Source organism: Misgurnus anguillicaudatus, chromosome 14, assembly GCF_027580225.2.
Source record: "Misgurnus anguillicaudatus chromosome 14, ASM2758022v2, whole genome shotgun sequence".
Lineage (NCBI taxonomy): Eukaryota > Metazoa > Chordata > Actinopteri > Cypriniformes > Cobitidae > Misgurnus > Misgurnus anguillicaudatus.
This window is the reverse complement of record NC_073350.2, coordinates 5,140,348-5,156,158: the sequence shown is the minus strand read 5'-3', so window position 1 is coordinate 5,156,158 and position 15,811 is coordinate 5,140,348. Positions and strand designations below refer to the sequence as shown.

The window sequence follows — 15,811 nt, the reverse complement described above, 5'->3', positions numbered from 1 at the left end:
TATGGCAACCATACATTTTGCGCGTGTCTACAGGACTCTTATTTTGAAATATTTTACATCGGTGTCGCCATATTTACAGTAATGACAGCAGTCACGTTGTAGTTTTTGTTAGTTATAGGTTCAGTTAGATTACATAGTTTGCAATCAATTTCTCATTCGTCAGTATTGTCTTATTATTCTTCCAGAAGCGCTGATATGAACGTTACCTAATTTCATCTGCTTCACTACTTGTAAATGCAAGCATCAGTCAGTCATGAAGGGCAGCCTCAGACTCTTCGTGTTTGCCATGAGAAAAATTTTTCCTAGACTCATTCACAGAGACAGATTTAACAGATATTACTGTTCAGGATTGTCTACTAAAGATTATAGCAGGGTTAGTGAATTAAACCGTAAACTGGCATCTGGCCCGAGTTTCGAGGAGTTCATCAAGAGTTCAAACAAGAGTTTAGATGAGCTTCATGAAGAATATGAGGAGCATTATATTCATGATGATACAACCTCAGCTCGTTCAAGGAAAGGTTAGAACATTAACAATAAATCATTCCCCGGATTAAGAAAATCATATCACATGTTGATATGTCAAATGTTTTGCAGTGTTTTTTGAAACGTATGGGTGTCAGATGAATGTCAACGACACTGAAATAGCCTGGTCGATTCTTCAGAAAGCAGGATATTCAAGAACACACGAGCTACCAGAGGTACTGTAGTCTAAACAACCACTGTCCAATAAAACATGATTTTATTACAGTGAAAGTATAGTTATCATAATCTGATTACTCAACCACATTTCTCTGTCTGGGGATTAATAATTATTATCTCTTATCTTTCTTATTACCATTTGAATGACCATAGCTTTAGTTTTCAAGCTTACTATGGTTGCAGTAGTGAAATGGTATATTTGTGTATTCTTTATCTGCCTTACTTCGTGAAAATCAACTATAGTTTTACTGCAGTAACCACCATACTTAAACCATTGCATTTATAGAAAAACTAACTTGGTAATAAAATAGAACTGTGAGATATTGTGACATGTTTAAAATATTGCTAATCGCAATGGTTTGCAATAACTGAATGATTTTAATACTTCAAGGGTTTTATAAGTTTTAGGTCAATGTATATAGCAAAAAGACTGGCATGACAGAAAGTGATGCTTTTTTGAAACATGTACAATTTTTGATTTATAAATATATTTTATTATAATTTAAATAGATTTCCCAACTTAAAGCATTATCGTATCGCATATAACATTTTTCTTCAGTATCATACAGCCCCCAAATTATGATTTGTATACTTTTACTGTAAACATTGTTATTTTTCTTAAATTAATATTTTGCTTTGTATGTATACAATATCTCTATACAAAAGGCATGTTTAGGCATTACTGGTGTGTTATTGCCTTTTGGGTAGGCACTTTTGAGTCACGTGTGTTGTAGATTTATATTCAGAATAAAATGAATATATTAACATTAGGGCTGTAACGATAAATCGCGTGTCCCATTAAAAAGACCTGTCTAAAATCGATTCTGAATCGCAAGGCTGCGATTTTTTGTTTCATGCGCAGCTTGTGCGTGTACTATGGCATTTTGGTCTAAATCATTATGAGTCGGAGTCATTTATAACGTGTATTTAAAAAATCAACACTCGTTAAACAAAGTCATTCAAAATATTTTTTTATTATCATGAAAATACCTGAAACAATCTGAAGAACAGCGATATAAATATTCCTGTAGACATTTCCTAGAATAGCGTTTGTAATGCTACTTCTTCTGTGGCACAATTGGAGTTTCTGCACGTGAGCGCCCCCTGGCTTTTGGATGTGACGGCATTTCACCATAATTCATTCAAATTCATTCATTAAGAAAACGCGCATTTGCAAGATTAATCGTGACAGCCCTATTTAACATCTGATATTTTACTACAGGCAGATGTGGTGCTGCTCGTCACTTGCTCTGTCAGGTAATGAATTTTGCTTTTCAAAGCACTGGATGTTTTTTTTTACACATATAGCATTTTGCACATTTGCCTATGTTTAGCATAAGCAATCCAACTATTAAGCAGTGTTATTAAGTCTGAATGCATGAAATCGCTTTAGACCCCCCTTCAATGTTGACTGAGTGAAATCAAATTTTGATGCTTCAAATCTCATCAATAGATTCATATTTGGAGTTCATAGGCAGGGTCTTTAACCTAATGTTTCCTCTTCTACAGGGAAAAGGCAGAGCAAACAATCTGGAACAGACTCAGACAGCTCAGTGCGGTAAAGAAGAGACGTTCAAAACACGAAGCTCCATTAAAAATAGGTGTCCTAGGTAACTATTACAACAATTCCTCTTTATTAACTATTCAGCTATATAAGAAAAGCATGTGAACAGGTGCACACAACATGCATGTGTCTCGCTGTAGGCTGCATGGCAGAGAGATTGAAAACTGAATTACTGGAGCGGGAGAAGTTGGTGGATGTTCTCGCAGGGCCTGATGCCTACAGAGATCTGCCCCGGTTGCTTTCTCTTGCTCACGGTGGTCAGAGGGCCAGCAATGTGCTGTTATCATTGGAGGAGACTTACGCTGATGTCATGCCTGTCCATCAGAGTCCTCAGGGACACAGTGCTTTCGTGTGAGTGATGCCCTGATCTTATAGCTTTGAAGTCTTGTGATTGGAGCATTTGAAGGAAAGGGGGGAAGACTAGGCTTCAGAGTTGGACTAACATTAGTTAAGATTATTGTTTCTCATTTTCAGTACTCACACCCCCTCCCAGAGTGTTTTCGATGTTACCCTATATAAAACAACTGTTTTGACTCATCAGCTTGATCAGAAGAACATCACTTTATTTCATGTTACTTTGACATAAAGAAATGTAATGTACAGCAATAAACGAACACATTGATTTTACTGCAGGTCCATCATGCGTGGCTGTGATAACATGTGTAGTTACTGTATTGTACCATTCACCCGCGGCAGAGAGAGAAGCAGACCAATGTCTTCTATTCTGGAGGAGGTTCGCATGCTTTCAGATCAGGTACAGCTGCACAGCTTAAATACAATATATACATAATCGAAATTGTGCAAGGCCCATCGTCTGGTTAAACTCTTTCCCAGACAGTGTTTAAAAAAAGTGACAGCCAAGAAGAAATGTTCTTCTTTTAAAAATATAAACCAGGGGTCTCTCCAACCTTTTTGTGAGCGAGGGCTACCACAATTGATTAAATAATCTGGAGGGCTACTTTTTTGATACAGTCTCATCAAAACGTTTTGGTTGTACTTGTTGATTTTATTTTATATTACTTTTTGATATGTTTTATTATTGTTTAAAATGTTAGCATACATAAAAGAAGCCAAGATAATATAAAAATATGTAATAAGTAAATAAATATACAAATTTAGGCTATTAATTGAATATGTTTTGGCGGGCAACTCACAAACTTTGTGCGGGCACCATGTTGGAGACCACTGATAAAAACATACAATATATCAAATGAAAGAACAGACCATCTGCTTACACACACACACACAAAAAACTTTTCATCCTGTATTAATTTTTTATAACCTTTCAAATATGGGTAGGTTTCTTCAAAAACACAAAATTTTGAAGAAAAAGCTAAGATAATTATATCAGATTCAGAACGATAATCAAAACATACACAAGAGTTTTACTGTTTTTGGATCAGTGGATGCTTCAGTGTTGCATAAGTTGGGTAAGAGTGCACCTAGTGAATAATGGCAGTAATATGGATTGCCGTAAAAACTCGTCATTGGCACGGAAGGGTTTTCTCTTAATTGTGGTTGTGTGTACATTTTTGTGGCATCTAGTGATGAGATTGTGATATTGCCAACAACGGCTCATCCCTAAATTTTAAAACGCAAATTTTGTTGTTTAAGACCACGTGGGGATGAAATGCGTTCTGTATAACTGTTTGTCTGTTAAAGGGACAATTAGTAGGATTTACCCCCATCTAGTTGTGAAATTGTATTTTGCATTCAAACGAATAATGCTCTCTAGCGCCTCTCTTTTCCAAATGCGTGTTGCAACTACGGTAGCTGTTATGTACTCACCTGTCTCCTCGTCCGTTTCAGCTGGTTCACTTGAATGAAAACGCGTTGTGGAAACGCGTTGGTAGGCTAGTGCTTTTTGTCCATCTCTGCTTTTATAGTTTATCAGTATGGCGTAACGACATGGAAGCCTCCTTGGACTTATCCGTTCAATGTAAGTAAAAAGAAGAAATTCTAAGCTTACAAAGAAAATCTCTTGTGAGATAATTTGACACCAACAAGGACATATTTATGATTAAAGACATTGATTTTGATTAATAAAACACTTAAAACCTTACTTACTGTTCCTTTATGGGCTACTGTAGACCCGCTGTGTATGTAGATAAAACAGCTCATTCTATGGTAATAAAAACAATACAGTATGTTCATCACTGATAATATAGTAATGTGTATTATATTGCTTTTCTGTCAAGAGATCCTTCTAAAAGTTACACAATACACCCTTAATAGACAAGCTAACTCGTCAATGGCAGGGAAAGAGTTAATGAGGTAATATCAGTCCCTTTAGTTTTTCGTGATTCTGCAAGAAATTGGTGTTCTAATGTAGATCAAAATGTTGTTATTTTGCGATCCTGCATAATTTGTTGTTTCATCGCAAAATAATCGCAAAAATTTTAAAGTTCTCATAATTTTTTTTATATAAAATGATCTAATATTCTGTATTGATACAGAGTAGACAACTTGGTGAACATTTCTGGCTTTATTTTACACATAACACACATAAACGATCTCTCTCTCTCTCTTTTCAGCACTCTGTCCACTACCAGCAACCCTGTGCCCCACAATTAACAGTCAATCACAATCTTCTGAGCACATACGTTATCTTCTTTAATTCTTAAAGGGGTCATATAATGAGATATTTTTAAGATGTAAAATAAATCTTTGGTGTCCCCAGAGTGTGTATGTGAAGTTTTAGCTCAAAATACCATATAGATCCTTTATTATAGCATGTTAAAATCGCAAATTTGTCGTTTTGGGGTGTGTCGTTTAAAATGCAAATAAGCTGATGAAATGCAAACACTGATCACAATGATGATGGTTTGTTGAAATTGAAACTCAATTGTGCTGTCAAGTACTTTTACTCTCTTTCTTTCTCTCTGTACTAAATGGCAGTGCAGTGGTTGGATGGCGCAGATAAAGGGGGCGGTATTATTGTAATTCGCCTTGCTACCTACCTCACAAAACATGCAAAATCTGAACGACCTAATTTTCACATGCTTGTAGAAAATGGCGTACTCAAATTAACTTACCGGAGTTGATCTTTTTCCACATTTTCTGGGTTGATGGAAGCACTGGGGACTCAATTATGACACTTAAACATGGAAAAAGTCTGATTTTCACGCTATGACCCCTTTAAGTTTTTAATTGCAAGCTAGTATAATGCATTATTTTCATGAGGATACATATGTGCAAGGTCTGTGTGAAACCTGTGTGGTCCACCCGCTGTCTCGCATAAATGCCAAAAACCGGGTGAAACAATATCATAATGCATTTCAGTAGTCCTTTTATTAAGTTTTAATTGTTTTTTTTAATTTGTGGAAACTTACAATAAGGAGAAAACCTTGTGCTTATTTAAAATCATTAAAAACATGACGTGCTTTCTGCTGCTTTGGTTTAACAGCGCCTCACAAAAAAAGAACAGCAACTCAAATACTTTTTTATTCGTTTTATCAATCTGATAATTATAACATATTTCGTGTAGGCTTATTTATTTTATTATTATTTCTCAAAACAGAGACGTAGCCTAATCATCATCTGTTGATTTAAATCTATTTGTGCATGAAACTAAACCCATGGGGGAAATGATGATATTTTAGGAGATTTATTTATTATAAATGAGTGAACAACGCGAATCCAGAAAGGAATTTATTTCTTTAAAACAGCCAGTCTGGCAGTGCGGACATTTCGGTAGCTTTATTTATTTTGCGAGCTGCCGCCGTGGGTTTTGTCTAGAAGGGATACAGAAAATGCCGAAAAGTTTAGGATTAGATTTGGAGGTAGGATTTTTAGGATGAAAACAGCGGCTCTGGCTAAATAAGAGACAAATACATCCTACAATCCTGTGAAATTTTGTGTTTAGAGTTGGGTTTGAGTGAAGGATTAGGATAAAACAGTGCTCATCCGGCGAGATTTCCTTTGCTGTATCCTTTCTATCCACAACCGCAGGCGTGGCGGGGATGTTTTAGGCGTGGCGGCCCGCCACGGTTGAATGTATATAGCGGAAACACTGTTGGCTCCCGTTGTGATGTAAGAAGGGGGTAATACTGCCCCTTAATCTGCGCTGTTCGAACACCGCACTGTCATTGAGTGCAGAGATCAGCTCATTTAAAAGGACACACCCCAAAACGGCACATTTTTGCTCACACCTAACAAAGGGAAATTTTAACATGCGGTAATAAATTATTTATGAGGTATTTTGAGCTAAAACTACACTATGTACGCCTGGGACACCAACGATTTATTTGACATCTTAAAAAAGTATCATGAAATGTCCCCTTTAATATTAATTTCATTAAAAGTATTTGTATCTTTATTTGAAGAAAAAAAAATTTCCTGCACTTTTCTGAAATTACCACTGCAAAAATCATCACAAAAATCACAAAAAATTGTGAAATTCTGGGGGGACTGTAATATGTGTGTGTATTTAGGGAGTGAAGGAGGTCACCCTGCTGGGCCAGAATGTGAACAGTTATAGGGATTTGTCTGAAGAGCAGTTCAGCAGTTCTGAGGTCAGCCTTCAACTCAGCCGTGGCTTCAAGACTATTTACCGCACAAGACAAGGAGGTCTCCGCTTTGCGGACCTGCTGGACAGAGTGTCACTCATCGATCCAGATATGAGGATACGCTTTACCTCACCACATCCCAAAGACTTCCCTGATGAGGTAATTACATCCCGTTAAGGTGGATCATACTGGAAGAGGTGATTTGATCACTACACTTAGGTGTGATCCTTTACAAATGATTTCTCATACTAATTATCACTTTATCAGACTGTCAGGTCAGCAATAATTCACCTCATTCACAAATTAGGGATAGAAATGTGGCAAAATGTCTGTAGGCATGTGTCGACATGCACTGTGCGTTAACAAATATTTTGACTGATAATATTAATCGGTCATAACTTCTTACCTGCGGTTGATGGTTAACCGGTCAATATGAACATCAATATGAACAATACTAATACATACTAATCTGCCCAAATATTGATGGCTCCTGTGCTGTCTGTACAAAAGCAGTAACTTCAATTGGAGTTGACTTGTGGCTAATCACCTGTTACAAAAACAAGTAGTGGTTTATTTTGAAACTTTGAAGATCAGCTCAGATTTTAAGTGGTACCCAGCAGAACAATGTAAGTAACTGTACATGGGGCATATGTTTTGTCCAGCGTAAGTCCTGTTAAAGTGTCAGGGCAAGACATAATTGATCAAGAAGTCAATTTTCATGTTAATGACCCTCTTAATATTATATTAATGTCGCACTGTTGGCTTTAAATCCCTCTAGGTGTTGCATTTAATTCAGGAGAGGAAGAACATCTGCAAGCAGATTCATCTCCCGGCACAAAGCGGCAGCAGTCGGCTTCTTCATGCTATGAGACGTGGGTGAGAGCTTATCGGGTCATCAGTTTTACATATGATTTAAATAATACAAGTTATTTGGGCTCACGTTGAAATCGTGAATCTAAAATTTAGTTCTGATTTCATTTTGTGTCTGTAATTTCTTAGTTACACCCGAGAGGCGTATCTTGAGCTTGTGGAAAACATTCGTAAACTAATACCAGGTAACTTGTCAAATAGTGTGGAAAACAGTCAACTTTATCTGATTCTTGAGTAACTGGGACAGAAATGTTCATATTGTTTTTCTGGTGTTTATACTTACTGTCTAAATGAATTGAAATTAATGCAGTTTCTTTATCTTTTAAATACTGGAGCTGACAAGTAGGGCTGTTGCGGTAAACAATGTCGTATTACCACGCTACTGACAAGCCAACCGCATGGATGACAAGCAACAGAAACAACCGCGATGTTCACGTTAAATACATGAAGCTATGCCCTTTTTGTTTTACACATCATAAATGAGTCATAAAGGCCAAATAAATTGTCAATTTGTTTTTTCGTAAATTTTTCAATTCAAAATGTAACACTAGGCTGTTCATATTTTGTTAAATCATACACGTAATGTGTTAAAAGCCTTGAAACTGAGATGACAAAATTGCTTCTGCCTCTAAATGCAGTTTAACTGATCAACACAAATACTAAGCGCCATAATACAACTGATTGCTTAGCGACACTAAAATCGCTTTAAATAAAAACCTTTAGGTTTTATCAGCGTCCGTGCCATGGATGAGCGAGTTGCAGCCAATAGCTGGGGTTTCATCACCCTGATTTTATGCGCATTTTAAAGTATAAATCGACATCCAATATTGAATTTCAAATAAAAATCACTTAATTTGCAAAAAAGTTTTTACGCTTGCTTGAGGTGGTTTTTTACTTATGCGATAGAGAGTAAATGGATACAGTCCTGCGCCCCAAGGCGGATCTGAAACCAGCCAATTAGAGCTCAGCCTTAGGTCACATGTTTTACCCTTTTTACTGACCTACATAGACACTTGTTTGGGGTGCGCCCCAGACACACAAACATGACACACACACAACTAGGGCTGTCATTTTTCGCTCGAAAATCGATTGCACAATCGATCGGACGAACCAAAAAAAGTTTCGAAAACGAAAGTAGGTAATCGATTTTAACCAAATATGTACACTGTTAATTGTTAAAGAATTAGACAATTAAAAAAATAGATGTAACAAAACTCACAAACAAGCAGAAAAAGAAAATAAAGAATTCCGAAAGTGCAGTAGGCGTTGGGAAAGCTAGACAGAAAATGGAGGACACCCTCAATAAACCTGTGCAACACGAGAGAGCATCGAAATTGCAACCTTAGAGGAGATGATGAGTTATGACAAGGAGCCACCATTGCCAGCTGACAGCGTCCCGCTTTTGTGGTGGAAGATACGAAATACCCCCACCTTGCGCAGCTGCAACGAAGTACCCGAGTTTCCCTGGGACATCAGTGCAGTCGGAGCGCGTCTTCTCAACAGATGGACATATAGTGAATAAAAAACGCTCTGCTATGGACCCCGAAAATGTCGATTGACTTGTTTTCCTGACCAATAATTTGTAAGGGCCCTAGCCTTTTTGCGCATTTCATTATGCCTGCCTAGTGCCGCCTAAGTGTCGGTTACGTTTAATAAAAAAAACACACAGCATGTTCTCAACTTCAAGTAAGTCTATTTAAAGTTTCATTTTTTAACAGTTGTTTGAAATGGATCAAATCATTATTTTAAATAATTTTTGAATTGCCTAAATCATAAATGCAGCCGGTTTGAAGCCTGAAGTAATGTTTTTAATTTATGTTATGGCAGCAGTCCACTCTGCATAATTTTTTCGAGAATGTTGCACTCCTGTTGCTGTTTGTTATTCTGCACGAAACGTAATGACAATAAATCCATTGCGTTTCCAGCGCTCTCTTTACGTTTGCCGTTATTTGTTGTGGAAAATGGAAACGTCTTTTTAGACATGGAAAATCTATTTTACAATCGATTCAATCAACACTTATATATTAAAAATCGAAAATGATTTTTTCACAAAAGTGACAGCCCTACACACAACATACTCCAGTTTTTATTTTTTTTAATAAATTATAACATGACAAAGAGTGAAATAGTACAACTAAATTATTATTTATTTTGTATTAATTTGCACTTTATATTTAACTTTTTGGTAACATGTTAAAATAGCTTTCTTCTCTGGTCAACTCTGGGGGGCGTCGCCCCCTATTGACCAGCCGCCACTGCTTATTAGCATATACAAAACCACGAATGTCTTTAGCATAGATATCTTTACCATGCTTCAAAATGCAGCGCAGCACAATGTCATTTAAACTGATCATCTGCAGTCGGGTGGCTATCATAATCATAACTAAATACAGTCCTGTCTCCATTTTCAAAGCGTTTTATTTACTGTTGGTTACCAATACTACTGTCATTCGCTCCAACAAGTTGATGGAAACGCACCTAATTTGCATTTGTTTGTTTTTCTTTTTTTGCTAATTTTGAAAAGATTTGCTTCACGTTTGGATGAAAACCAGCCAATGTAATGCCGGTGGGGTTATTGTTAACTGACTGAACACTTGACTGAACTCTTAACTTAATTTAGCTAAAAGGAATAGTCAATTTTCTTAAAAGAAAAATCCAGATAATTTACTCACCACCATGTCATCCAAAATGTTGATGTCTTTCTTTGTTCATTCGAGAAGAAATTATGTTTTTTGAGGAAAACATTGCAGGATTTTTCTCACTTTAATGGACTTTAAAGGCGGAGTCCACGATGTTTGAAAAACGCGTTGGAAAAGGAGACGGGCCGACTACCAAAACACACTTATAGCCAATCAAATCAAATCAAATGCCGGGTTGCGTATGTGTGGGGCGGGTCTATCAACAGAAGGTCCAGATTCTATTGGGGTAGGGGCGTGTTTGTTTAGGTGATTTCAAATATCAACATTGGCTTTCAAACATCATGGACATCATGGCCTTTAATAGAACCCAACACTTAATACTTAACTCAACACGTAACAGTTTTTTCAATGGAGTTTCACTATAAACGATCCCAAACGAGGCATAAGGGTCTTATCTAGCGAAATGATTGTCATTTTTGACAAGAAAAATAAAAAAGATGCACTTTTAAACCACAACTTCTTGTCTATATCCGGTCCTGTGATACGCCAGCGTGACCTCACGTAATACGTCATGACGTCAAGAGGTCACAGAGGACGAACACGAAACTCCGCCCCAGTGTTTACAAGTGTGTTGAAAGAGGATCGTTCCTACATTGTTGTATGTGGAATGATAATAATTAATGTCTTTTTGTCAGTTTATTGTTTACAATGCTCCGCAAATGTGCGTTTTATATATAAAACACGTGACCTCTCTACGTCACTACCATAGACCGTAAAAAAAATGGACGTAGTGTCCGTGACGTCAACCATTGGTTTGTGAAGATCGCTTCTGAAGCTTAAAGTAGGCGTTGCCTGCCGTCGCCATCTTGGCCGCGCGTCCCGCGAATTACTCGCGGAAAACCGAAAATGGGTAAAGAGGCGGGACATGGGTGAAGCTGAGGTGAAACCACGCCCGCCTAGCGCGAGTCTAGTGACAGCAGTGGCTGTTCAACCGACACTCAAGCGGCCACGCCCTTAATTATGCAGAAGTTTAAGGCTTAATATAATCTAAACGGATGAGTTACAAAAAAATTCACCCCCCTCACAGTTGTCATGAAGGGCAAAATTAGCTATATAGGCCAAAAACACTTTTTGTACCAGGCTGTAAACAAAAAACACTTTTTGTACCAGGCTGTAAACATATTATTTTCTACTGTAAAGTTGGCCATTTTTAACATGGGAGTTTATGGGAATTGACTCCCTTTTGGAGCCAGCCTCAAGCGGCCAGTCGATGAATTGCAGTTTAAGTCACTTCCGTGTTAGCTTCATTAGAGAGATCGGAAGGTTGCCCCTCGGTCACTACGCATTTACTTTAGGTCGCGCTGGACCGGATCCAGACGAGAAGTTGTGCTTCAAAAGTGCATATTTTTGATGTTTCTTGTCAAAAATGACAATCGTTTCGCTAGATAAGACCCTTATGCCTCGTTTGGGATCATTTAGAGTCCTTTAAAATGCTGTTTTTCATTTTATTTTTGTGAACACCCCCTAGAACGCCCTGTGTTGTACCTCTATATTTTTAACAAAGGGGGTAAAACTGCATAATGTGCTATTGAGCCACGCAAAATCACTGCATAGAAAACGCGACAGCCCTACTGACAAGCCATGATTAAGAACAAATAATGAAAACACATAAAAATCACCCTTTTTAAATACTTAGAACTTGTTTGACCTGTTGTTTGAACTATATTTAAATATATTTAATATAAATGTATATGAATGATATTTCAGGGGTCAGTTTGAGCAGTGATTTTATCACGGGCTTCTGTGGAGAGACTGAAGAGGACCATCAGCAGACCCTCTCTCTCCTCAGGGAGGTGGGCTATAATGTGGGCTTCCTCTTCGCCTACAGCATGAGGAAGGTCAGCATGTTCCTGTTGTTATTTCTGTTAGACTCATTTATGAGTTTCATGTTTTCTGTTTTATCTCCATGCTTGCCAGTAGTTATATCTTTAAATGTTTTGAAATTGTTTTTATAGTGGTTGTGTAAATAAGCATGGCCTTTTCTCACTTTAGAAAACCCATGCATATCATCGTCTGCAAGATGATGTCCCTGCAATAGTGAAACAGCGGCGTCTGGAGGAGCTCATCTCTGTTTTTAGAGAAGAGGCAGCCAAAGTTAACATGTCTTTAATCGGCAGTACACAGCTTGTGTTGGTTGAGGGAGTGAGTATTACAGCATGCTACATATGATCTCCAGTGCCTGGTTATTTCTCATTAGGTTGTAGCAAACTCTTGACAGTGAGAGAAGTGTACATTTAACTTCCTTTGTTTTTTGAGCTAACATTGCATTTTCTTTTCTCTGCCACCCCCCAAACCAAAGCTTATTTAAGATATACCCTGAAGACAAGTCTTACTATCTTTTCACTTTGCAGCACAATGCAAGATGTTTTATAGATGTTTACATATTTTTACTGAAGAACAGTAGAAGTGCACCTATATACAGTACATATGACAGTTCTGTTACTGCATGCGATTAGGTCTTACTTGTTTTCATGTCTTGTTATTTTACAGGAAAGTAAACGATCTTCAGAGGAACTGTGTGGTCGGAATGATGGAAGCGTGAAAGTGATTTTTCCTAAAACAGATTTGCCTGTTCAGCCGGGGAAACCTCAGGCCGATTCCATTACACCTGGAGATTATGTATTAGTCAAGGTATGCAGTATGAACTAATTAGTCTTGGTTTCTTCTCATTAATGCAAATCTTATGGGTTTATTTTTAAAAATTAACATTTTCGGTTAACCTGACAGGTGACATTAACAATGTCCTGTCTGAGTGATCATATTATTAAAACTATTGATAACACAGTATAATAACTTTGATTTATAGGCAGTTTCCTGGACACGACTTAAGTCTAGTCCCAAACTAAAATGCATTTTTTAATTTGTTTATTTGAAAACAGTTTGGACTGACATATCTTAAGTCCCCATAAAACAAAAGTAGCAATTGTCTTTTTTCCTCATTGTGACGTTTGTCCAAATGAAACGGCTTCTGAAATGAAAAAGGTATGGCTGGACTTGAATTCATCCATCGAGAACTGATTAGATCATTGGAAGTTGGGTCATGTTGCTAATTGCTAATCGCCCCACCTACCTGCCATAGAGACAGAGCGCAACACGTCATAACCTAAAAACCACGCCCACCGGGGGGAAAACAATCCATCTGTCTCCATTGACTTTATATTTCGAGAGGCTGCCTTCTTGTCATTTCTGGTTTATAACAAAAAACAGAATAATGCCTAAAAGCTGCTGTGTGACAATGTGTACAGCTAACAAGCCAAAAAGTTTTTATAAGCTGTTGACCCCAAAAAATGAGCGTTTAAAGACACAAAAGTGGAAACAGGCAACTTTAGAACTGCGCCCACTAGAGGGAAACGTGGTCAACGATCCACTTTTTTCTCCTTTAAGGCTGGGTTTTACGGCTCGATAGCTTATAAAAACTTTTTTTTTGGCTTGTTAGCTGTACATCCTGTCACACAGCAGCTTTTAGGCATTTTTCTGTTTTTTGTTATAAGTCAGAAATGACAAGGAGGCGGCCTCTCCAAAAAATACATTTTTGGATGACATGGGGGTCCGTCTCTTAGTTGTACAGTCAAGATTTATATTAAATAATATCCTGTCTCATTTCAGCTTTATAATGGCATTGGATTGTGCCCCATTTTTAGAGACAAAAAGTGCATCCATCCATTATAAACTATTTCATACATTTATTAAATGTCTTCTAAGGTGAAGTGATGGGTTTTGTAAGGAAACATTTGAAGAGCTCAGATGCAGAAGCCCATAAACGCTACATCCGTCAAAAGTGAGATGTGATGTTAACCGAATGCTTTATGACAACTCAAAAACAAAAAGCTAAACGTGACACTTATCTTTGGAAAGCTGAGATTTTTTGTGATCCGTATGATTCAAACTCTTTTGAGATAAAATCACAGCATGTACAATTAATGTCCTTTTAAGGCGTTTTTTTAGCATTTTAAAGATATGCAAAGGGGTTAAGTCTGATAAAAATGTTAATTTACAAGAAAACATGTCAGACGCATCTAGAGGGTTTTGCATCTCAATTAAATTTCAAGCTTTATAAACCACAAGCATACACTTGTACACAAGAGAATCGAGGTCAGGCGAAAGGCTAATCTCTGACCCAATGTTACAAATATTCATTTTGGGGTGAACTATTTCTTCACTCCACAAAAATTTAAAAATTAAATGAAATTTAAATAAAATGCATTTACTTTTGAGCTTTGCTTTATGCTGTTTGTGGACAGGTTGAATGCAAATGCATTTGTATTTCGCATTTGTTTGTTTGTTTTTCTTTTTTTTGCGAATTTTGAAGAGATGCATTTGTTTTTGCATTGCAGAAGTGACTGAAAACTGATTGTAATGATGTTTCAGAATGTGTTAAATGTTCCCACAGATTACATCTGCTAACTCCCAGAGTCTGAGAGGACATGCCTTGATTCGATCCTCACTGAGCAACACAAATGTTTCATGATGACCAACAGATTCCCTAACCAGACACATTTCACTGTATGCATGCTCATTTAAATTAAATAAACACAGTTACTGTACTAGAGAAGAATGTCCATTGTATTAATGTCAAGCACAAATACAAATGTACTTCGGTATTAATTCTGTTTTTCATTGTTATACTTTGAGGTGACATTTATGCTGTGAGTGAAATGGGTGAAACGTCTGATTCAATCAGCAAGTAATCTATTTAGTTAAATACATTTTAAATAAAGAAAATTTTGTAGTTGGTCTCCCAACTTGGAGTAATTAGGTGCACATCTTATATTTATGTTAGGACCACTGTTATGCATATAGTATTAACTAACATTAACATGGCATGACAAGGAGGGATCCCTGTAGCATAGCACACCCATAAAATGATTTTAGCAAGATCCAGATTAGGTTTTGTATTATCAGTCACTTAACATTTTTACAGGGTGGCAAGAAGTAAATAGGTTTCCATTTTTTTTATTTTTTGTAACACTGAGCACAAATCCCCATCGTATTGTAAAGATGATCAAATATATATATATATATATATTACACATCATTTTATCCTCATCACCATTAACATGTAAACCTTCAAAATACATAATCAGATGTAAACTGAGTAACTGATCTAAGAAATAACATTTCCAGCCACTACCTTAGTTGGCATTCACTGTTTTATTTGGTAAACTAAGTTTATAGATATAGAATGTGGTTATAACTTAAGAAGGACTTTAGATATGAGACAACAATATGCTCGGACAGAGCTTAAAAGAATGTGTATTTCGATATGTGGAGTGATATTGTGGAATAGTTGCAACAATCGGATAAAAGAAAGTGTTCATATATTTCAATTTTAAAAAGGGTTTAAAATATCTATTTTTGATAAGTATATAAGAGAGGGGTGAGTTGGAAAACTGCTACTGCCTGATTTAGATTTTTTTGATTATTTAAAAGCTGTGTTTTTTTATTTATTTTAAATGGTTTGATGTGAGCTT

General features: G+C 36.8%; 1 protein-coding gene across 1 annotated transcript; it reads left to right on the top strand.

Annotated features, from left to right (window-relative positions):
- Window positions 1-32: 32 nt before the first annotated feature.
- cdk5rap1 (CDK5 regulatory subunit associated protein 1) lies at window positions 33-14,895 on the top strand. Its single transcript, XM_055183750.2, has 13 exons — window positions 33-518; window positions 595-698; window positions 1,922-1,956; window positions 2,209-2,309; window positions 2,404-2,614; window positions 2,897-3,017; window positions 6,697-6,930; window positions 7,550-7,647; window positions 7,771-7,826; window positions 12,048-12,178; window positions 12,333-12,482; window positions 12,831-12,971; window positions 14,731-14,895. Exons 1-13 carry the CDS (start codon window positions 254-256, stop codon window positions 14,806-14,808), a joined length of 1,725 nt encoding a protein of 574 aa, XP_055039725.2. The 5' UTR covers window positions 33-253; the 3' UTR covers window positions 14,809-14,895.
- Window positions 14,896-15,811: the final 916 nt, after the last annotated feature.